The 23,359-nt window shown below is 47.1% G+C and overlaps 1 protein-coding gene across 1 annotated transcript in view; it reads right to left on the reverse strand.

The window, feature by feature from the left end:
* The window catches only part of Tfcp2l1 (transcription factor CP2 like 1), a 58,743-nt gene extending 39,328 nt beyond the window's left edge, over nucleotides 1–19,415 (reverse strand). Inside the window, exons 1-2 of the mRNA XM_087906603.1 lie at nucleotides 19,249–19,415; nucleotides 14,737–14,888 (exon numbers count right to left, since the gene is read on the reverse strand). Coding sequence (XP_087762729.1) covers nucleotides 14,737–14,888; nucleotides 19,249–19,310 — 214 coding nt within the window. The 5' untranslated portion in view covers nucleotides 19,311–19,415. The remainder of the gene's footprint in view (nucleotides 1–14,736; nucleotides 14,889–19,248) is intronic.
* Nucleotides 19,416–23,359: the final 3,944 nt, after the last annotated feature.

Here is a 23,359-nt window from a genome sequence, read left to right on the forward strand (position 1 = left end):
CCCAAGCCTTGACCTAGAAGGTCCATGACCTATGTGACCTTGGAAGGCCTTAACCTCCTTCCTTCTATGAGTGTCATGGATGAGGTATCATGGTTGGCACACAGTAGGCCCCCAGTCAGAATATGCCAGATAGTTATGATGTGGGAGTACATAGCCCCCCTCCAAAGAAAACCATGGCCTGGACACTTAGAGAAAGGGCTGCTGCCAAGGCGGGGTCAGGGCAAACACCAGAAGAACATGAAGCACCTTGTGGTGCAAAGAGGAGGAAATGTTCAAGGAACAAGTGACAGAAGCCAGGCAGAGGGACTCCCTGCAGCATGGGCAGGACAATGTGAGTCCTGAAATGCGTACCTGGATGTGCCAGGAGTCTACACCAGGGCAGGAAGGCTGGAAAAGAAAACAGCAAATTCTTTCCAAGATTCTTATGAAATACATGTATTTAGGGGGCAAAAGAATATGATATATTTAAGGAGCCGGGACAAGCAAAGGGAGTCAGCTCTCACCATTTGGGTCCCAGGAACTGAACTCAGGCCATCAGGCCCAGAGGCAAGCACCTTTACCTGTTGAGCCATCTGGCCAACACAGGAAATTCCTTTTTTAGGTTTTCTTTTTTTCTTTCCTGTGGAGGCCAGAGGTCAATGTCAGGTGTTGTCCTCTATCGTTCTCCACCGTTATTTTTTGAGACGGGGTCTCTCGCTCACTGATTTGGGGAGGTTGGCTGGCCAGCGAGCTCTAGGGAGTCACTTGTCTTCAAGCTCCCCAACACGGGGATTGGAAGCACTACCATGCCTGGATTTGTTTTTTCCTCCCACGGGTGTTAGGGTTTGAACTTGGGTCCTCAGACTTGCTCGACAAGACTTTTACTGACTGCGCTATCTTATCTCCCCAGCCTTAGAAAACTCCTACGGCAGTGTTTCCAACCCCAGTGCAGAAAGAGGGAATAAACAGGAAAACACTGTCAAGCAACTACAGCAGTGATTGTTTACTAGACACAGGCAGAAAGGGGTCAAGCCAAGTGTCTTCCTCAGCTCAGGTATTTATGAGCTGCACAGTGGGACATGCAATTCCACCACACAGAAACCCAGCACACACCGACTGTTTTAATTCAGTCTTCAAGGTTAGCATCATCAGCACTAAGAAACACAGCATAGTGATTCCAGTGTGTCCTGCCAAGGTGCCTGCCGCTTCCCCAGCACTCGGGGCAGAAATACAGAATCTAACGTCATTGTACGTAACTTGAATAAAGCACTTGCTGTGCGAGCATGAGGGCCTGAGTTTGATCCCTGGAACCAATGTTTTATTTCAGGAAGGAAGAAAGGAAGGAAGGCCATGCAGGCCAGACCTGGTGGCTAATGCACACCTTTAAACTCAGCAGTAAGCAACCAGAGGCAGACAGCTCTCTATGAGTTCTGGGTGCCAGGGCTATACAAACAGACCAAAATCCAAACCAAAACAAAACAGTCAACAAAACAAGACATTGGGGTCGGGGGGGTTACTGGAGAGATAGCTCGGTGGTTAAGAGCACTGGCTGCGCTCTTCCAGAGGCCCTGAGTTCAATTCCCAGCAACCACATGCTGGCTCACAACCATCTAAAATGAGATCTGGCACTCTCTTCTGGCTTGAAGGCATACATGCAGGCAGAAGACTGTACACATAATAAACAAACAAACAGATAAATAAATAGATAAATAGATAAATCTTAAAAAAAAGACATGGAGTCTTTGCTTGCTGACAAACCAGACTATGTGGTTCCGGGACAGTGTTAGACCCTAAGTCAAAAAGCAAGTGGAAGCTTGAAGGAAGACCATCCATAGTTATCCTCTGGCCTCGACATGCACATATATGCACACACACAAACATACACAGGAAACTTCAGAGGAGGCTGGGAGATCAGTGGGGAGAGGATGTGCTTAAACACATGCAAAGCCAGCAGGCACACAGAAGGAAGAGGCAGGTAGATCTGTGGGAGTTCAAGGCCAGCCCGGTCTACAGAGCAAGTTCCAGGCATTGGTTTGCAGCGCCCCCCACCCAGTGTTCTCTGAGCTCCACATGAACAAACACCACATCAAGTGCTCAAGGAATAAATAAATGTAAGTAAATAAATAAGTGATTTTAAAAGACATTTTATGATATTTAGCACCTGATGAACAATGACTGTCCTCTGGCCCCCATACACAAGCATACACACACACACACACACACACACACACAGTTCACACACACACAGGGGCTGGAGAATTTAGCTCAGAGCCAGAACAGCTGTTTACTATGAACAAGACCCCAGAACCACACCCATATATACCCACCCACATCCACACAGCCATAACAACTGTCTACCAACTAAAGAACAATTAAATAAGATATGGGGGAGCTGGAGAGATGGCTCAGAGGCTGAGAGCACTGTCTGCTCTTCAGAGGACACGGGTTCAATTTCCAGCACCCACATAGCAGTTCACAATTATATTAACTCCAGTTCCAGGGCTTTGACACCCTCACATAGACATACTTGCAGGCAAACATCAATGAACATAAAATAAAAATAAATTATTTTTAAAAATAAATAAGATATGGATACATTGCCGGCACAATAGAAGATGGTTCTGTGATTCCCAGGAGAGAAGGTTTTGATATGTGGTCATCATGGTTGAGCTGTAAAAACACTAAGCTGAGTTTAAAGAGTCTGTTAAGGGGTCAACATTTCTAGGGCAGCACTGGTCCGCAAACTGAGTGTGTCCACGCCCATGTGTGTCCACGCGGAAGCCAGCACTCAGGGTCAGGGGTCCTCCTCGGCCACTCTTCCTCCCACAACCAGTCTGCTTTTGCTGGAGTTACTGGTGAACCACCACATCCAGTCTGCTTTTCCCACATGGGCTCTAGGGATTGACCTCAGATCCTCAGGCTTCTGTGGCAATGTTTTACCATCTGAGCCATCTCTCCAGCCCCAGAAAAGGAAAATTTCATAGATAGGATATGGATGGAACTCGACTCGATGCCCATTTATTGGTGCAGTGTATTCAATAAGCTTTTGTCCTTCCAAAGGGATGGGGTGGTGAGGACTGCTCATGGATGCCAAGGACAAAAATATCCTAAAATTAGTCAAAATGACGTTGGTGTATTTTGTCGAACATACTAAAAAACATTAAATTATCTTTTTTAGATAGCCTTGCTATGTAGTCCAGGCTGACCTCGGACTGAAAATCTTGCTGCCTCTGCCTCTCCTGTCCAGGAAAAGTGACATGCTGAGACACAGCGAGAAGCTGAGGTTTGCCACCATGCCCAACTGAATTGTACACTCTAAATGGATGGATTGCATGCTATAGACATTACATCCCAATAAAGCTGTTTTCTAAGGATGCCTTTAAAAAACAGACCAAGGGCTAGAAAGGTGGCTCAGTGGTTAAGAGTATTTGCTATTCTTACACAGAACTGAACTTGGTTTCATCAACGAGGCAGCTCACAGTCATTTCTAACTCGGGCTGCAATGGATTTGAGGCCCCTTTCTGCCCTCCACCAGCACCAGGCACACATGGGATACACATCTAAATGTCCAGGGTATATGGTGGTTTGAATGATAATGGCTCCCAGAAGTTCATTTTTGAATGCCTGGTCCCCAGTTAGGGGAACTTTTGGGGAAGGGCAAGGCTTTGTTGGAGAAGGTGTGTTACTTTTAAGTTTCAAAAGCCCTCTCCAGCGCCCCTCCTCTCTGTACCTGTGGATCAAGGTTGCAAAAAGCTACAGCTACAGCATCATGCCTATCTGTTTCTTGCCAGGATGATTGATAATGGACCAACCCTCTAAAACAGTACACAAGCCTCCAGTTAAATGCTTCTTTTGTAAGAGTTGCCTTGGACATAGCAATAGCTTCACGGCAACAGAGCAGTGACTAAGACACAGGAGAACACTCATATGTGTAAAATAAATCTGAAAAAAGTCAAGCAAAAGCCAGGTGTGGTGGCAGGCACATGCCTATAATCTCCAGAAGCTCATAAAAGTGAGTGTGGCCTATATACCTGTAATTCCAGCACTTGGGGCAATCTGCAGTTCAAGGCTATTACTTGGCCTGGGCTATATATATGAGACCCTAGAGAAAGGTAAAGTGAGACCTGGAAGAAAGGAAGGAAAAGGAGGGGTACCACTGCATATTCCAGGGCAAGCCAAACCACCTCTCTAAATCTCAGTTTACCTACCGATGAAATGGATGGCTGAGGCATGAGGGTTAGCTCATGTTTCTATAATCTGAACATTTAAAAGCACCAGCAATTTGCAGGTTCTGATCAGTGTCCTGGTGGCAGACACCAGGGGACTCTGCATTTCTGTAGGGACAGTGCAGGGGCATGGAGAGCAAGGTAGTGTAAACGTCCTGTGCTTGGGGGTGGGGAGGTCTCATTTTTGTACTCTGGATTCCTAGAAGACCTGACCTCTCCCTTCCATTCTGCATCCACAGAATCCTTAGTAGCAAGCTGGAGAATGCTAGGTCAAGAACAAGCCAGATTCTCTCAGGCACAGAGTGGTCTTGAGCCAGCAGGCCGAGTCTTCTCAAAGGGAGAGAACAGTGCCTTCTTCTCCACCCCATTCTAGTACACAGAGAAAACAGATCCCTAGCATTCTTTCCCGAGGCTCAAGCAATCTGAATACTACCCTTGAGCCCCAGGGAGGAGCTGGGACTGTACTCAGGGATAGGACTCCATTGTATATGACGAAAAGTGTTATTCCCCTTCCGGGCCTCAGTTTTTTCATCAATTACAAGGGGTTGAAAAAAGAGACTTCTATGATAAGATAGGTAAAGGGGCCGGGCTGGCGGGCGGGAGAGATAACCAGTGGTGAAGATTACTCGCTGTTGTTCCAGGTGATCAGGTGGTTCACAACCCCTGTAACTCCACCTCCAGGGCACCTGTACTCACGTGTGCACTCACTCACCTACACCTACACATAAATCAATTTTTTTAAATTAAAGCCATGTAAAGGGGACTGGGGATGAAGCTCAGTTGCAAAGCACTTGCTTAGCACACATATTGCACTGAGCCTGGTGTAAGCCCAGCACATAGGAGGCAGAGGCAGAGGCAGAGGCAGAAAGATGAGTTCAAAGTCATCCTTGGCTACACAGTGAGTTTGAAGATGTAACTGGACAGATAAAAGTTAATGAACAGAGCTGGGCATGGTGGGACACTCCTGTACGCCCAGCTCTTGGAAAAGTTAACGACAATGACAGATTCAGCTACTAGGAGGTTCAACAGCATGGACTACATAAGACCTTGTCTCAAAAAGCGGAGGTTAGTGAGAAAGGCAGGCTGGTGAGAGAGGCCTCCCAACAAGCCCTGGTGACCAGATTTCCACCCTGGAGAACCACACCGTGGAAGGAGACCTCAGATCTCCACAGTGGCATCACAGTGCACTGTGTACCTGTCTGCTAAACACACATAAATAAATGCAATTTTCAAAAATTAAAAAGTACGGGGTTGGAGAGATGGTTCAGTGGTTAAGAGCACTGGCTACCCTTCCAGAGGACCCAGGTTCAACTCCCAGAATCCACATGGCAGTTCACAACTACCTGTAACTCCAGTTCCAGGGGACGAGAAACCCATGGCAAAACATTAGTGCACATAAAAACAAATTTAAAAAGTAGCCATCTGGTGGTGGTGCAAGCCTTTCATACCAGCACTTGGGAGGCAGAGGCAGGTGAATCTCTGTGAGTTTGAAGCCAGTCTAGTCTACGGAATGAGTTCCAGAACAGCCAGAGCTATTTACACAAAGAAATCCTGTCTTGAAAAACTAGAAACTAACAAATAAGAAATAAATTAGTTAAACAGAGATTTAAACCCTGTACATATAAAATAAGTAAGAAGATTAGCCAGGTGGTGGTGGCATACACCTTTAATCCCAGCAGGTGGAGCTCAGTGAGTTCAAAGCCAGCCTGGTCTACAAAGTGAGTTCCAGGATAGCCAGGATAGTTACACGGAGAAACCCTGTCTTGAAAAAACAAAACAAAACAATTTCTCCCAATTGAGCATAGAAGGTAAATGCCCACTGAGCCACACCTCCAGCACAACAATGTACCCTTAGGACAGGAATAGAAATGTTTGGTGGCATGCAATTTTCAGATGATATTTATAACATAACCTTGTTTATCTTCAAAAGGGAAAAAAAAATCAAGCCAGGTGGTGCTGGTGCACACCCCTTTAATCTGAGCCCTTAGGAGGCTCAGAGGCAGGCAGATCTCTGAGGCCAGTCTGGTCTACAGAGTGAGTTACAGGACAGCCAGGACTATTCAGAGAAACCCTGTCTTAGAGGGGAAAAAAAAAAAGAAAAAAGTTCACATCATAAAAACTTATACATGATTCGGACATCCAGACGTGTTGACCTGGGATTTTAATCTCAGTACTCTTGAGGCTGAGGCAGGCAGATCTCCAAGAGTTTGAGACCAGCCTGGACTACATAGTGAGTTCCAGGCTAGCCAGGGCTACATACTAAGACACTGTCTCAAAAACAAAAACACACAAGATGTACACATGCCCATGCTAGTGTGACCAAGAAACAAATCTAAAAGACGGGAGACGGATGGTTTCTGGAGTAAGCATGTCTCTCCGCTCTGTCGCTGTTGCTAGCAGCGCTTACCCCTTTAGGAATAAAAAGGAAGATGGAAAGTATTTTTTGTTTCTAAATAATGTGCCTCAGGGTCATCTGTCTTCTGTAGTTTACCTTCCCAAACTTCGGGCTAAAAAAAATTAATCTGAAACAAACAAAAAAAAAACCTCAGCTGTGGAGGAAAGTCAGCAAACAGGGGTTAATCCCACCTCATTCTTTAAATTCAATCACTAAGAGATCTGGGAAGAAGGAAAAATACAACCAGACATTTATGGAACACTGAGTTCTCCAGGCAACAGCGCAAGGGAGGTTGTCCTGAAGAGACAGCCAGGAGCCCAGAGATGAAAGGACTTCCCGGGAGCCGCGGAAAAGCTCAACTCCATCTTCAGGAGTCGTGCAGCCTGGGCTATAATCGCCCTCCCCGAAGGGAGGGTGTGTCTTTCTTCCTTCCTGGGAGATATTTTCCCCACAGTTCCTCAGAGGCTAGAGAAAATGCAGGGCCTAGACCTACCCAAAACAAAACCTGGTTTGCCCATGACTCCTCCCCTTCCAGAAACTTCTTCACGACCCACTACAGTGAGTGCCATCACTTCCCAGACCCTGCCTGACCAAGTAAGGACTTGAAGACGTCAGGCGGCCACTGAAAAAGCTGAGAACAATGTATTTTAGAATATATCTAGAAGGGAGTATGGGGCAACAATGTATGTATTTTAGAATATTATCTAGAAGGGAGTATGGGGCAACAATGTATGTATTTTAGAATATTATCTAGAAGGGAGTATGGGGCAACAATGTATGTATTTTAGAATATATCTAGAAGGGAGTATGGGGCAAGGCCAAGACTCAGGCTCTGAGCCTGTGCTACAGTGAGCAACGGGGGGGGGGGGGGGGGGGGGGGGGGGGGGGGGGGGTAGTTTAGAAAGTAGTTTTCTACTCCTGTGCCCTAGAGGGCATGTGTTCTGCCAGTCAATAGCAGTATTTAGAAATGGTTTTAGGGACTGGGGATATGGCTTGGTCCACAGAGTGCTTGCTTGTTATACCCAAAGCTGTGGGTTAGATTCCCAGCACTAACTACATAATAAGCCTGTTCAGGTAATCCCAGCTCTTAGGACAACCAAGTACAACTGCTAATTTTACACACATACAAAACACACACACACACACACACCACCACACAGCACTGTATGATATAGGAGTCTCTTCCTCCGCCACTGTTTCTGCTCACATGAGTCCTGGGATCAAAGCCAGGCTGTCACGCTTAGCAGCAAACACATTTACCAGTTAAGCCAACTCACCAGCCCATGTTTTCTCTTTATAAACAATAATGGCAGAAATGGGCTTGTTGGAGCCAGGCGCCTGGCCACAAGCTCGGCAATCTCCAGCTGGCTGTATCGCCCTAGGAGCACCTTAAAAGGATGTTCTTTGCCCAGTTTACAGTAAGTCATGGAAGAGGAGAGGTCCCCTGGCTACAAGACAGATGTGTCAGCCACGCTGGCCTTTCCTTTGGTTTCCCCTCCTTTCAGAACCTTCACCCTCCACTGACTGTAGTTCCTGGGTGAATGAAATCAAGGTCCAGTGACGTTGGGTCACTAGATTTAAGGCTCAAAGTTGTTTTGAGGCTGTTGAGATAGCTCATCACATAAAGGCGCTTGGCACCAAGCCTAATGATCTGAATTCTACCTGGGACCCTTCATGGTAGAAGAGAACCAACCCCGGCATGTTGTCCTCTGACCTCCACACATGCTCCCTGAAGCATAAAAGTCCCCCCCCACACACACACAAACTAATGCACCCTATCTTGTCTGATCTCAGAAGCACACAAACAAATAAATAAATTCAATAAAAAGAAAATATTAAGAGTCGTTTGGGTGGAAAATACCAACACTTTCTCCTCAGCAAGCACTCCGAAAAGAGCTTCTTTTCACCAAGTCAGGTGCACCTGGGATTCTCCTCCCTCCCCCTCAGGCTCCTGGGTCAGGAGAGCTGTGTCCACAAGGACCTTTGACCCCAACAGGGGACTTGCAAGCCTTCAGTCTATTCTGCAGTTGTTTTCAAACCATTTTCCCCACATCTAAACCAGCCACCGGGTTTGGAGACCAGGACACCCGTGTGGCATGACTACTGCCAAGGCACTCCCTGGACACGGCCCAGGAGTGGTGGTCCACTGGTTCAGTAAGAAACGATATACATACAGTGAGTGCTCTTTCTGCTCTCAGAGAACTTTAAACACACCCCTCCACGAGAAGGCCTTAGACGGGCTTCACACAGACAAAACAGCAAGCAACTGAGGGCACAGTTCAAAGACAGAACACTCACCTAGCACACACAAGGCCCTGACTTCTGTTCTCAGCACAACCGAGGGGAAAAAAAAAGCAATAAATATCATAGGACCAATACAACAAATATAAATAACTGAAGAGAAAACCTTTCAATGGGCTAAAAGGATCTTGAATGACATATTATTTACAATATAATAATAATGACATGTTTATTTAGCCATGATCTTTCTATATAGCCCAGACTGGCCACCAACTCAAGATTAACCCAGATTAACCAGAAGTCACCCAATCTTATCTGACCTAAAGCTGTTCAAGGCAGGCCCTGGTTAAGTACAATCTTATCTGATCTAAAGCTGATTGATCCTGGCAGGCCCTAGTTAAGTACTTGGATGGGAGGTGCACTGAAAAGACACAGAGTATTATACTATCGATAAGAGCAAAAGGAAGAAAGATACATACAGTTTCTGAGTAATTATTGCTCACGTACCATAAGGCATCCAATGTAATGCTTAAAATGCAGGTCAAACAATAAATACATAAGCCATGAGCAGGCAAGATCATTAAGCAGGTAAGGCCAAATGTCTCTGCCACCAAGCTGGACAACCTAAGCTGACCCCCAGGACCTATATAGTTGAAGGACAGAATACCCACAAGTTCTCCTCGGATCTCCCCATGTGTGCATGGTTTGCAGGCACTCACACAAATAAATAAATACATGCCTACATACATATATATGCACATACATACATACAAAATTCAGTCATTGGTCTGAGAGTGTAGGTCCAATAGTAGGGTGCTTGCTTAGCATGCTCAGGACCCTCAGGTCTTACATGCTACACACAAGTGTAATTATCACAAAATACAGCTGGATGACTGACAGAGGAAAAATAAATATTGCAACCTATGGCTGCTAAATGGTTCATAAATGATGTCTCTTCTGATGGGAGGGACAAATACTTCAAAGGGAAATTTACAAAGGACACAGTAAAATCACAGACATTCTAAAAGACCACGGTATCTTAGAGATTTCATCATGTTAGTTAGTATAGGGCACAGAATGCTTAACCAAGCTGGTGCTCCTCACCTATAATCCCAGCACTCTGGAGGCTGAGACAGGAGGATCACAAGCTTGAGGCTAGACTAAGTTCCGTAAAGACTGGGACCTCATCTTAAAAGAACAACAAAAAAAATATGCTAGTTTAAAAGCCAAGCTCAGAGATAAAGAGGATTGATTTACTGCTCTTGCAGAGGATCACATTCAGTTCCCAGCACCCACATCGGACAGTTCACAACCACCCATGACATCATCTCCTGGGTCTCTGATGCCTACGAGCTCCGTGGGCACTAAGCTTGCTCTAGCAGGACAAGCAAGAAGACCCGAGATCGGATCCCTAGAGCCCACATAAAGTTGGATAGCAGGAGCATCTATAACTCCAATTCTCCTGTGGTGAGATGGGAAATAGACAGAAGAATCCCAGAAGCTTATGGCAAATGACTGAGACCCTGTCTCAAACAAGACAGAAGGTGAGGTCAGCCATATGACGTGTGTGGGGTGATGTGTGTGTGTCTGTGTGGTGGCTTATGTAAGAACAACCTCCAGAGGCTCACATGTTTGAATGAAATGTTTAGCCACCAGGGAGGAGCACTATTTGAAACGATTAGGAGTTGAGGCCTTGTTGGAGGAAGTGAGTCACTGGGGGTGGGCTTTGATGTTTCTAAAGCCCATGCCAAACCAATGTCTCTCTGCCTGGAGATTAGGATGTAGCTCTCAAGTACTTCTCCAGCATCATGCCAGCCCTGCTGCTGCCTTGTTCTCCACCATGATAATGGACTAAACCTCTGAAACCATGAGCAATCCTCCAATTAAATGATTTCTTTTTATGGGTTGTCTTGTCCATGGTGTCTCTTCACAGCAATAGAACAGTGACTAAGATACTAACTGAATATTTTTAATAAAGAAAATAAAATAAATTCTCATGTGAAAACTGGTAATACGTGACTTTGAGAGGCACAGTGAGATACACAGGGCTGGGAGGGGTGAAACACTCTGCCAAGATAACGTGTAACATTTTAATGCTATAATCTATTTGTTAGGTTTATAACTAAAAAATAATCAAGCTATATCCACAGAGATGTTTATTAATGTTTAATTTCTAGACAAGTGCTCTACCACTAAGTTATAAGACCACTCTTCAATTTAATTTTTTAAAATTATATTTATTTGTATGTGTGTGTATGCACACATCAGTGTGTGCATGTGTCCATGCCAAGGCACATGTCGAAGTAAGAAGACAACTATTTGAAATCAGTTCTCTCCTTCCACCATGTAGGTCCTGAGAATTGAACTCGGGTTAACAGTCTTGGTGGCAAAGCCGTCTTTATGCGTTGAGTCATCTTATTGTCTTTAAATGTTTAATTTCTAACCACAGAAAAATGACTGCTCACAATATAAAGCTGGCCAGAGAAACAGAGTTTATGATATAGCACTATAGTATTCCAATTTTAGAAGATGTACACATAAAATACATAGATTAGCTGCCAGGCTGGCAAGATGACTCAGCCAGTAAGGGCACTTGCTGCCAGGCCTGACACTCCCACCACCAGGACCCATGTGGAAGAAAACTGACCTTCCCATGTGTGCAGTGGCAAAAAAGTGCCCCATACACTAAATAAATGGATTAAATACACACACACACACACACACGATATTATAGGCAACTTAAATTTTATTTTTCTTTGAATTTTTCTGCCTTTTGCTTTTGTTTTTCAGTTACTTTGAGTTTCAGCTGGATACTTTTTTAATTTGGCAGAAACATGCAAATTAGCAACAATGAATATATTACGTGTATTGTGTGGATATTGTCACATAGAAGCTACTACAGAGAGGCCTAGGTGTTGAATTATAACGATTTTAAAGACAGGGTTTCTGTGTAACTCTGGCTGGCCTGGAACCCACAATGTAGACTAAGCTAGTCTCAGACTCATAGAAATCTTTGTCTCTGCTGAGAGCTGGGATTAAAGGCTGTGCCACCAAATAATCCATTTTTAAAACTGCAATTCTAAGAGCTTCTTTTCTCCCTTCCTTCCTTTCTTTTTTAAAGACAGGGTCTCAAGCACCCCCAGCTATCCTTACTCTCTGTAGTGGAGAATGACCTTGAACTTCTGATCCTCTTGCCTCTCAGGGAGCTGGGATTACCAGCGTGTACCACCACACTTGGTTTATGAGGTACTGGAGATAAAACCCATGGCTTCCTGCATGCTAGGCAAGCACTCTGGCAACTGGGCGAGGTCCCAGTACCTTCCTAAACAATTTGATCCAAGCCCTTTTAACAGTTTGATCTTCTACACTTTCTGTAATGAACATCTACTAGATTTCTACTCAGGCAAGACTGTGCATTCCCAAGATGAGACAAGATGGAGTTAGACAGAGGTCAATTTTGGATGCACAGGAGGTTCCATAAGAACCTTGGAAACAGACTTTAATCCCAGCACTTGGGAGGCAGAGGTAGGTGGATCTCTGGGAGTTTGAGGCCAGCCTGGTCTACAGAGTGAGTTCCAGAACAAGCTCCAAAGATACAGAGAAACCCGGTCTCGAAAAACCAAAAAAGAAAAAAGAAAAGTATGTAGGGATGGAGGGATATGGCTCTGTGCTAGAGCACTAGCCTGCTGTGCGAGGCCCTAGATTCCATTTCCTTTGTTGTAAAATAGTAAATAAATCTGTAAATATCCAAAGGAAAAATACCAAGTTAACACAGGTAGGCGGATGGAACCACAGGGTGAGCCCTTCACCATCTGTGATGGGGAAAAGGAAGGATATTCTCTTTTAAACTTGTTAATAAGACCTAGTATGCTATCAAACACTTTCTACCGATGACTAAGTAACAGGGGGAGCAGGATGAACACAAGCAAAGAAAGGCCTTAAAATGGGGGCAGGAGACAAAAACACAGTGTCCCTGTTCAGCAATAAGACCTCACACTGCTCACATGGGACATGGCCCCAGACAAGACCCACATCAGCTCAGTGGCCTCATTCCTTCACTCTCAAGTTTAAGCAAGAGGAGGGTGGTAGGAAGGGCATGGGGTGGGGGGGCTGATGAGGAAAGAAACTGCTCAAAGAGAAAGTTGGCAGCATTTAACCTTCAACAAGTAAGGACAATGACAGAAGCCACTGCGCAAACACACAGGGACTGCTTCCAACTGGCTCGTCACCTGCCATCAATGGCCATCAGCCACCACAGCCCACAGGGGTGAACACTGCCCTCCTCGGGGATAGACTAGCAAGACGGGCAGATTCCATGCAGGAGTAACCCAGACACTTCCATTCACCGTGAGCTAGAGACCCGGGCAAGGTCAAATTCAAGAGGCAATTCTGCAGAACGGAAGGCAGTTTTTTTGTTTTTTTGTTTTTTTTTTTTAAAAAAAATCAGGGCTCAGCTGCCTCTCCCAGATTCCAATTCACAGCAAAGGAGGAACCAGTGCATGCATGGGTGATGGCAACCAGAGTCATTCTGATGCATCCAGGAGACAGTGCTAAATACAGTCCCATCATCAGGACAAAGATGGGGACACTCTATCCACCAGCATACAGCTTTGTGTGTCTAAGGCTTTGTGTGTCCAATGAATGAAACACTCAAAAGTGGGAACATGGGGTGGTGAGATGGCTCAGTGGGTAAAGCCAATGACCTGGCTGAAGAAAATAAGCCCCTCAGAACTTGAGTATGCACACACCCACGCACACACACCAATATACATAAATGTAATCACACACACACATACATATCCATAATGTAATCACGCATACATACATACATACATACATGTAATGGGAAAATTTAAAGAATTATTGAAAGCTAAACACAGAGTACACACCTATCCATAGTTTCGGCACTTGGGAGGTTGAGGCAGGAGGATCTTGAGTTTCAGACTTGCCTGGGCTACCTAGCAAGATTCCAACTCAAAAAACAACAAACAAACACAAATTGGAAGGGCTCGTGGTTGCACAACTGCCATCATGCCAGGCAGGCTACTTACCTTCACCCTTCTAAACGCCTCCCAAAATTAGACTTTCTTATTTTACATAATAAATCACTGAGGGCTGGGTAGTGGCAGTGTGTGCCTTTAATCCCAGCACTTAGAAGGCAGAGTAAGGTAGAACTCTGTGAGTTCAAGGTCAGCCTAACCTACATACAGAGCAAGTTCTAGAATAGAACTACAGAGAAACCCTGCCTCGAAAAACCAGAGGGGCAGGGAGGGGGAGAGGGAGGAAGGGAGAGAGAGAGAGAGAGAGATCACTGAGGCTCTGAGAATAAGAAATAGCAGGTCTCTGCTGGAGGCACGCTGAAAGATCTGGGCAGCCAAGGGCAGCTGCTCTCCAGTGGGTGGAAGCCAGACCCTGAGCTGAGAAGTTTGTAGGCCAGCTCTCAGTCCATGAAGGACAGCAGACCAGGTACCAAAAGGTAACAATAGCACCAAACAGTAATAGCAACCATCAATCACCAACTTTTGGAGGCTGCATGAGGAAGGAACATTACAAGATGGCCCATACTTGGCCTTCCCGTCCTTCCCTTGTTTTCAGGCCTCTCGTTCTGTCATTCAGGCTGCCACTGCCTAGGAGTAGGACTGCGGACTCATGTCACTACTCCCAGCTCAGTTTTCAATATTTCCATTTACCCAATGAAGTCATGGCAGTCCCGGGAAGCCACACAGCTAAGCCACAGAACTGGAACCTATGCCTGACCCCTAAGCCTGAACTCTTTCCAAAGTCCCGTGTCACAGCTAATGAGGCCCAATGGGGCCTTGCACACCATCTGCTAACTACCCCACTAGTCCCGCCAGCCCGGTTCCAGCCCGGGTTCCACCCCTAGGACATCTCTACCTTGATTGAGGTATGTCAAGGTCTCTTCATGTAGCTTCACAGCTGGAGAGGTGGCAGCACACAGCACATACTGCAGGGGTGGCAGGCGGGCCCCATTCTCAGGAGATAGCTGTGGTTCCTCCTGCTTGAAGATAGGCAGAGCCAGCACATCACTGTAAAACACAGGAAGCGGTGGTAAGAAGTCAAGTCCAGGAACACAGAGCGAGAGATGCAGGCCATGGTATCAAACATGGTCCAAATCTCGATGCAACCACTATGGCATGGTCCCAGCCTGTTCAATGGCCCTTGTGAGATCCAGTCACCCAAGGCCTAGAGACGGGAAAATGTAAAACTGTCTACCTCCTGAGACCTAAGCAACAGAAACCAGCAACTATGTCTTTCCCTTTCTTTCTTTCTTTCTTTCTTTCTTTCTTTCTTTCTTTCTTTCTTTCTTTCTTTCTTTCTTTTTCTCTTGGAGAGCTGCTTTTTTTTCCCTCCTTTTTCTCAGTGGGGAGTGAGGGAGTGCTCAGGAACTGTGTGCATGCTGAACGAATGCTATACCACACTGAGCTACAGCCCAACACGGGCACCTGCTTCCCATCTGTAAGCAAAACACTCTCAAGACATCTTTGAAAATAATCATCTGAACAATTTTTGCTTTTTTAAAAACATTATTAATTTAGTGGGGGGTGTGGGCAATACACCTGTCACAACGTATGTGGAGGTCACAGGACAACAGGCAAAAATGAGTTCTTTCCTATCATATGGGTCCCAGGGACTGAACTCAGGTAGTAAAACTTGGCACCCCTACCCACTGAGACATCTCACCAGTCTCAGTTTTTACTCTGTAATCAACTCTATATACCAACGCTCGGCAGTACTCCCTAACTATAAACTGCATAGCTGAGGAGCAATTGCCCCCTAATCCGCATGGACACGCACCCCATCTCTCCCAAAAGGGGGACGACTGGTTTGTTTGTTTGGGATTTGAGGGGCAAAGTTGAGACAGAGTTTCTCTGTGTAGCCCTGGCTGTCCTGGAACTTACTCTCTAGACCAGGCTGGCCTCAAACTCAGAGAACTGCCCGCCTCTTTCTTCAGAGTGCTGGGATTAAAAGCGTGCACCACCATCACCCGGACTGGGTTTTTTTTGTTGTTTGGTTTTTTTAGTTTTTGAATTTGACATGTTTATTTATTTAGTTATTTGCATATGCGTGTGCGCACAGGCACATGTGAACAAGTGCGTACACAGAGTGTGTGCTAACACCAAGATCAGGGGAGGGCTTTGGAAGCTGGTTCTCTCCCTCTAACCATGTGGACTCCTGGGATTGAACTCAGGTCATGAGGCTTGGTAACAAGCACCTTTACCTGCTGAGCCATGCTGCCAGTCCATAAGTAAGTCCTCCTTTAAAGCTCCTAATGAATTACCCAAAATACTGTGAAGATAGAAAACCTTGATTTCAGTCTTCTTACCCATGAAGCAAATCTTAAAATGCTTAAGAGTTGTTTCCTTCACCACTAAATAGTGTTCCCTACAGCAAAAAGTCAGCCCTGGGCTGGGGAGCCCAGCTCAGTCAGCAGTGCATGAGGACCTCAAGTCAGTTCCAGAGCCCACAGTCTAGAAACACTAGTGACCCCAGTAGTGGGGAGTTGGGGCGACAGGATGACCCCCAAGACTCACTGGCCAAATTTCAGGCCAGCAGGGGACCCAGCGAGAGGAACATCACTAAAGACTAACTGGCCACTGTGGCCAACATTTGGGAGGGAGAGACAGGTGGATATACCTGTACATAGGGTTACAGGACAGCAGAACTACATAGTGAGACCCCATCTCAAAAAAACACAAAACAAACAAGAAACCAATACTGAAGGTAGTCCTCTGACTCCTACACACACGCACATATCATCACATACATGCACACATCAGCCTCCAGTCATCCTGTAGCAGAGAACTTGTTTCTAGACTTTTCCAGAAAGGTATCAGAATGTTGCCCAGGCTAGCCTTGAACTCCCAGACTCAATGAACTGTCCCCTGAGTTGAAGGACTATAGATGAATGCCATTGCAAAGACCAATGAAATCCCTGAGGATCAGAATGACCCGCAGGCAGGAAAGACTTGCTTAAAGGTTCTAAACCACATTGTCACAGAAACAGTTACCAGAGGGTGTCCACCCTATCTTGATGACCCTCCTCCCTCCACGGGTCTGGGCTGCGAATCAGATCAGCTGACCCAACTTCACTGCATAGTCACCAGGACTATGTGTTCCCTGTACAGCATCATAAATGAGTGTCCATGAAACACAACTCAGCACACACCCCAACAGTGTTTGACTCCCAGAAAGCGTGCCTCTGGGCACACCTGGGAAACCTTTCCCTATGTGGGCTCTTCTGTTATTCCTGTCTGCTGCCCAGAGAGAGAGAGAGAGAGAGAGAGAGAGAGAGAGAGAGAGAGAGAGAGAGAGAGAGAGAGAGAGAAAGCAGGGCTGACCAGCTAGCTGCATCTTCTCCAGCCTGGGCAGTTATGAAGGAGCGCGAGAAGGAGCAAGTCGCCCTGCTCACCGAGGAATTGCATAATTTCATGTTTGCCCAGACCATGTTAAGTTAATAATCCATGTGCTGTTACTTTTAAATTAAAAAAAGAGGGGGGTTGTTAAGAACCGTCACTCAACACTAACTTGTTTCTGGCCTGGTGTCCTTATTTGCCAAGGAATAAAAGTCACCAGAACATCAAACAGAAAGGAGCGTGAGGGACTTGAAGGCCACTCACTGTTTGGTGAAGTCAGATGGCCTGTAGACCCTCTAGCAGAACAATAATAATAATAATAAAAAGGAGGGCCGGAAGTTATCAAAATGGAAAGTCCCAGGGTTGATCCCAGCACTGTAAAAAATTAAATTAGCCAAGCGGCGGTGGTGCACACCTTTAATCCCAGCACTCGGGAGGCAGATGCAGGGGGATTTCTGTGAGTTCAAGGCCAGCCTCGTCTACAGAGCAAGTTCCAGGACAGGCTCCAAAGGTACACAAGAGAAAATCCAAATTAATAATAATAATAATAATTTTAAAAATTAATTAAATTTAAAAAATTTAAAGAGGAAACAAGCAAAACAAAGAAAAATTTCCTCACTCTAGCACGGACCACAGGCCTTCAAGGAGGTCAAAAACTATTTGAAAATAAAAATAAAAAATAAAGGCAGCTTCCAAGAACGGAGCATGGACTGTTCACCCACTACTCCCTCAAAGGAACCAGTGCAGCTTGGTAACACTCAGCCCCAGTGATTGACTTCCTCCTTCCACGCAAAGTCCAAATCCTAAAAGTATCTGGGTTAGCTTCCAAACTTCTATCTCAGGCGAAGATGCAAGACCACACCTCTCCTCTCACAAAACTGTTCCCCAACAGGTGCCTCCGACTTTAACTCAAGGTCACCTTCAAATTCATTAAGAGAGGATGAGATACCTAGTGGCCACTCACCTAGTAGATCAAAAGAGACTACCAGCAACCCTATAGGTGTTACAGCAAACATGTACTTACTCTGTAGCATTTTTAACTGTGAGCTTTGCATTGCCTTCCGCACACCAGGATCTGCAATCAGATTGATTGCAACTTTCTATGACTTGGAGTTAAAACAAACAAAAACTGAAGATAAACCAGCGAAACCTGGTCAGGCTTAGGCTTTCTAAGAAGGGGGTGTCTTCCCAGAGGGCTTCTGAACATAGAAACTTAAAAGTACACATAACAGAAAATTCAAGCTGGGATATTTGGGGGTCCAAAAAAAGCAGGTAAGGTTCTGCAGTTTTGGGATCGACTTCTGCTTGCAAGCTCGCTTTTTCCTGAACCCACGTCCAACACCTTTTGGGTTAAGTAAGGCACATATAATAAACAGTGAGTAGGATGGAAATAAAGACAGGTTGAAGCTGGTTCTGGCGAGTTCAGAAAATGAAATGCCTGCCTATTGGCCCTCCAGTCAGCTGTACCACGATGGAAAAAAAGAATCCCGTAGTCACCGAAGCAAAGGGGGTAGGAGTGGGGGGGTCTACTTCCTAAAATAGGGAGTTCAGAGAACTTTGCGATACCCGCGGAACCCTCTTCCCTTGATGCACGCTAGAGAAATCCCCGCAGCAGAGATTTAGAGGCCGGGGCCTGGGGGCCACAACAAGCTCACCGGGGCAGGGACAGGGACGGCCAGCCCACCGGAGCCCGGGCCCTCAAGGCTGCGCGCAGACCGGCTCCCACCACCCACCTGTGGGCCCACCGGCCGCGACGAGCAAAGAGCGGGGCCTGGCTTCCTGGGACACACGAGCTCCTGATGGATGTGGCAAGTTTATTTCTCCAACTGGAGAAGGGAGAGGGAAAGCTGCGGGACCGGGCCGGGGACGCTGCGAGCGACCGGGAGACCTCGGAGAGTCGCCCGGCGGGCATCAGCGCGCCGCCTCCCCAATCATCCCCCCGGGAGTCTCCCGGAGAGTTTCCCACCCTGGAGGCCGCACTGGTCCGTCGGCGCCCTGACCCCGATCGCAGGCAGGTGCTGTCCGGTCTTACCGCAGGTAGCTGCCAGAGTTGTACTGGTTGTAGTGTTCGGGCTGCGTATGCCAGAACAGCATGGCTGGGGCTCTCGCAGCACCGGCCGGGGCGTGGCACCGAGCTGGACGCGGCGACACCGACCACCACCAATTCACCCCAAAGCAGCACTCGAACCCGAGCACCCAGCGGGCGGCGCCTTTTATGGGCCTCGGGTGGGCGTGGCATTCTGGGGCGTGGTTACTGCCGGTCCACCCCCACGGCTAGCGCGGCGGGAGGGCGGCGCTGGGCCGCACCTGGTTGAGCTTTCCAGTGCCTTTCCGGGAGCTCGCTTCTGGCCACTGCCCCTGGGGACACGGACACCCTCATTGCGGCCTACTGGCCTCTCAGCCCCGACGCTGAGCCCAGGGCAGATCCCCAGAGCCACGGGGCGGTTGTCAGTGGCAGGAGTACCTAGGCACTCTGGATCACGTTAACGTTGCTTTGTTTTTCCTTGCCCTGAACACTGATGGTTTGCTCTTTTTTTTCCCTCTTCCGTTGCTTTTTTTTTTTTTTGTCTTTAATCCCATTGCTAGACATCTATGTGGTTCACTGCTCGCCTAACATACACAAAGCCCCAGGTTCTAAGCCCAGGTGGGGTTAAAAACAGACCTGAAATCCCAGCCCTGGTGGAAGCAGAAAGACTACAAGTTCAAGGTCATTTTCGGCTATACAGTAAATTACGGAAATGCAGGAGAGCTTTCTGTAAAATAAAAAAATAAAAATTAAAAAAAAGGAAAGAAAATAGACACCTGGGACTGTTATTCCGAGGCCAGTTAGTCCTTAGTCGGAGTTCAGATGTGCCTGGGAAGAATCTGAAAACACAGTAGTTACAGAGACCACAGGGCTTGCGACAACCCTGCTTTGACAACCTAGGTTTGTGTGACCCACAGAAAAGCTTAGGAAATAGGGTGAAGAAGCGGCCACAGGAGACAGGGGTATTCCCACTGTCTCCCCACCACTTCCTTCCTTCAGGATCGCCTTTTAGTTTACAATTCTCTCTCCCTTCTCACCCCTTCCCTCTGTGTGTGTGGGAGGGGCGGGGAGCAGCATTGTACCTAGGTGTGTGTGGAGTTCTGAGGGTAGTAACTTCTCCCTCTACCACGTGGGCCTGGGGATCAAAATAAGGTGTTTGGGATAGGCAGCACTGACGTGTCATCTTTCTGGCCTTTAAGGTTTTGATGTTGTTTATACTCTGGCTGAGTGTAAACCAAGGACACATAGGCAGGTAGGAAGGTGTTCAGTTCCTGGAGCTAGACCCACAGGTCTCTGGACCCTAGGACCTCAGCAAGGCATACATTCTGCTTCTGAGGCTTTGGAGACCTGAGCCCTTCACTACCTGGGCCTGCACAGGTACACAAGTCCTCCTGGCCGTGCTGGCCTGCAGTCTCTCCAGCTGTAGGCTGCTGCTCAGTGAGGGACCTGTCACTCCCTGTCTGCCATTCCAGGGACCACCTCCTCTGCACTGCGCTGTCCGCTCCTGGAAGTCACGTGTCTCCAGGGGGTGGTCAACATTCCTGTGGCTATCACACCCATCTCTTTGGATGTATGACAATGCAGAGGCCATTTTGGCCCCAGAGGTCCCGTGGAGAAATTGTAAGAAGCGAAGAAGCCATCACCTCTGTCTGCTGTTCCCACTCTGCCACATACTGACACTAAAGAATTGTGTAATGAAAATCCTAACCACTAAGTGCCCCATTAGGGGCCATGACAGGTACATGTGTTCAAGAGGAGAGCGCTGTAGAAAAATGCCAATGAGCCAGGCCGTCCAGAGTATCCTGTCATTCTAGCAAGGCCAGTGGGTGAGCAGAAGACACTGGCCAACGTTACTGAAGAAGTAAAAAATAGCCAAGCATGGTGGCACAGGCCTTTAATCCCAGCACTCAGGGTGCAGAGGCAGGCAGAGCTCTGTGAGTTCAAGGCCAGCCTGGTTTATAGAGCGAGTTCCAGGACAGCTAGGAATATATAGAAAAGTCCTGTCTCGAAAAAACAACAACAACAAAAATCCCAAGAAGCAAAAACTATTATGGGAACGGTGGGGGGATGGGGAGACAGTTTGACTTTGGAGCTTCCAGGATGTGGGAGGGTGGCGGCAGCTAACGGCATAGCAGCTATGAACTGTAGTATCGATGAGCAGAGGAAGGCCTCCAGGTGAGCACACATCACGTGCTAAGGCTCCAAGAAAGGGAATCCACAAAGGTAAGCACGTGGCAAGGGCTCAGACTTCACTGCTGAGTTGTGAGGTGTGACCCGTGGGGGGTTAATGTACCCCAGATTGTTTGTACCATACGTCTCTATTGGTTCTCTCTTTCTCTTTCAACTGGGCCCCTATGCCTTATGGAAGTAATGCTAGACTAGGTCTGGCCACATCCCTAGGATACCATGAAGCTTCTCCCTCTGCCCCAGCTCTGGAACAACAGCAAGTTCCATGGGAGAGGGGCGCTCACCTGCCTTCAGGCATCCTGGCCCCTCAGTGTTCCAGCAAACACAAAGGTCATGTTAACACTCTCCAAACAGCAGGCTAGGGTGGCTTGCCGCTGAATACTGGCCCTGAGAACCTAAAATTGGCTTTCTCTGGGCGGAACTAACGGGAAAAGAAATGTAGATCCTATTGTCCAAGTGTATGGCAGGTGACCGGCAAAACCTCTCCGGAGGGCAGAGGCAGCCTTTTGATTCCTGCTGGGAGGATAAGGATGAATTTCTGAGCTTTCAACTTTTCAGTCTTTTGGGACACAATTAGTCTGCTACAGAGAGGACAGATATGCAGATGAACCATCTTTTCCCGTCTTTACTTTGTAAATATATGTGATTTGCATATGATCGGAATATTGACTTTTTATTGTTTTTGTAAAATTAATTTATTTGCGAGAGGAGGCGTGACTGTCAGAGGGCAGCTTGCTTAGCGTCAATTCTCTCCTTCCAGCACGTGGGTCCCAGGGCTCTAGCCCAGGTTGTCAGGCTTGGAGGTGGGCACCCTACCCAGTGAGCATCTCACCAGCCCAGAGGCTGGGATCTTCTTGACACATTCTCTCATCTTAACGAAGAGTCTGAGTGAGGTTCAGGAGGTGGATACCACAGTGGGGCACCCAGGTCCCTGCTGGCACTTGGGACTGGCGTGTACACCCGTGGTCCTGCAGTCCTTGTCCTCATGCCCTGAGTTCCTTTCTGCACCTGGTACCGGGAGAAACTTGTGATCAACATGTCTGTCTGCTCTGAGAATCAACCCCAGAGTCCTTAAAAAACAAAAACAAGCCCTCCATTCCTGCAGAGTCCCCATGGTCACTCATTTAACATTTCCCAAGGGTCTCCCAGCTTTTCTTGGACACCACCATGACTCTGAAGCTTGTACCCTAAGAATATGATTTGAATGGGTGCTAGGAGTTCATGGCGGCCTGGGAAGGGGCTGGGATTGGACTGGAAGAAGAATGTGTAAGCATTTTATGGAGGTATCAGGTGCTCAAGGGCCAGCAGCTGTGAAGGAGTCGGGGAAGCAGTGGGCAGGGGGTCCAGTCAAGCCGTACAGGCCTCCTAGTGAACGCCTCGGGAACCTCAGAGTGCCAAGTGCCGAGTGCCCCGTCCTGGATGAGACACATCAGATGGGCATGTTGGCACACAATAAATCATAAAATGTAATAAAAAAGAAACCATCAATAAGTATAAGGGACTTATTTGTGTATAAAAAAAGGGACTTTCTGTGTTCCACTTGCTTATAAGTGTAATGTAGCACAGTTGGTAGGACACTTGCCCCGCGTGCACAAAGCCCTGGATCCAATTCTCAGAACCAGTCAGGGCTATAGTCCCAGAACTCTGGAGGTGAAGGCAGGAGTATCGGAAGTTCAAGGTCACCCTCAGAGAGTTCGAGGCCATCCTGGGAAACAAGAGACACTACTTCAATGTGGACAAAAGTTTAAATGGCAGAGAAAGGTATCCCTTCATCAAGTTTTAGAAGTCAATAGTCAGAACCACTCACCACGGTACCCACTGGCCACAAAGGGCCACTGACCCACACTGGGAATGTGAACTCCACACAAACTTCAAAGATGTGAATGAAGAAACAGGCTAAGATACAGCCCACTTGGATAGTGTGAGCCTA

Source organism: Myodes glareolus, chromosome 5 (genome assembly GCF_982192425.1).
Source record: "Myodes glareolus chromosome 5, mMyoGla1.1, whole genome shotgun sequence".
In the NCBI taxonomy this organism is placed as follows: Eukaryota; Metazoa; Chordata; class Mammalia; order Rodentia; family Cricetidae; genus Myodes; species Myodes glareolus.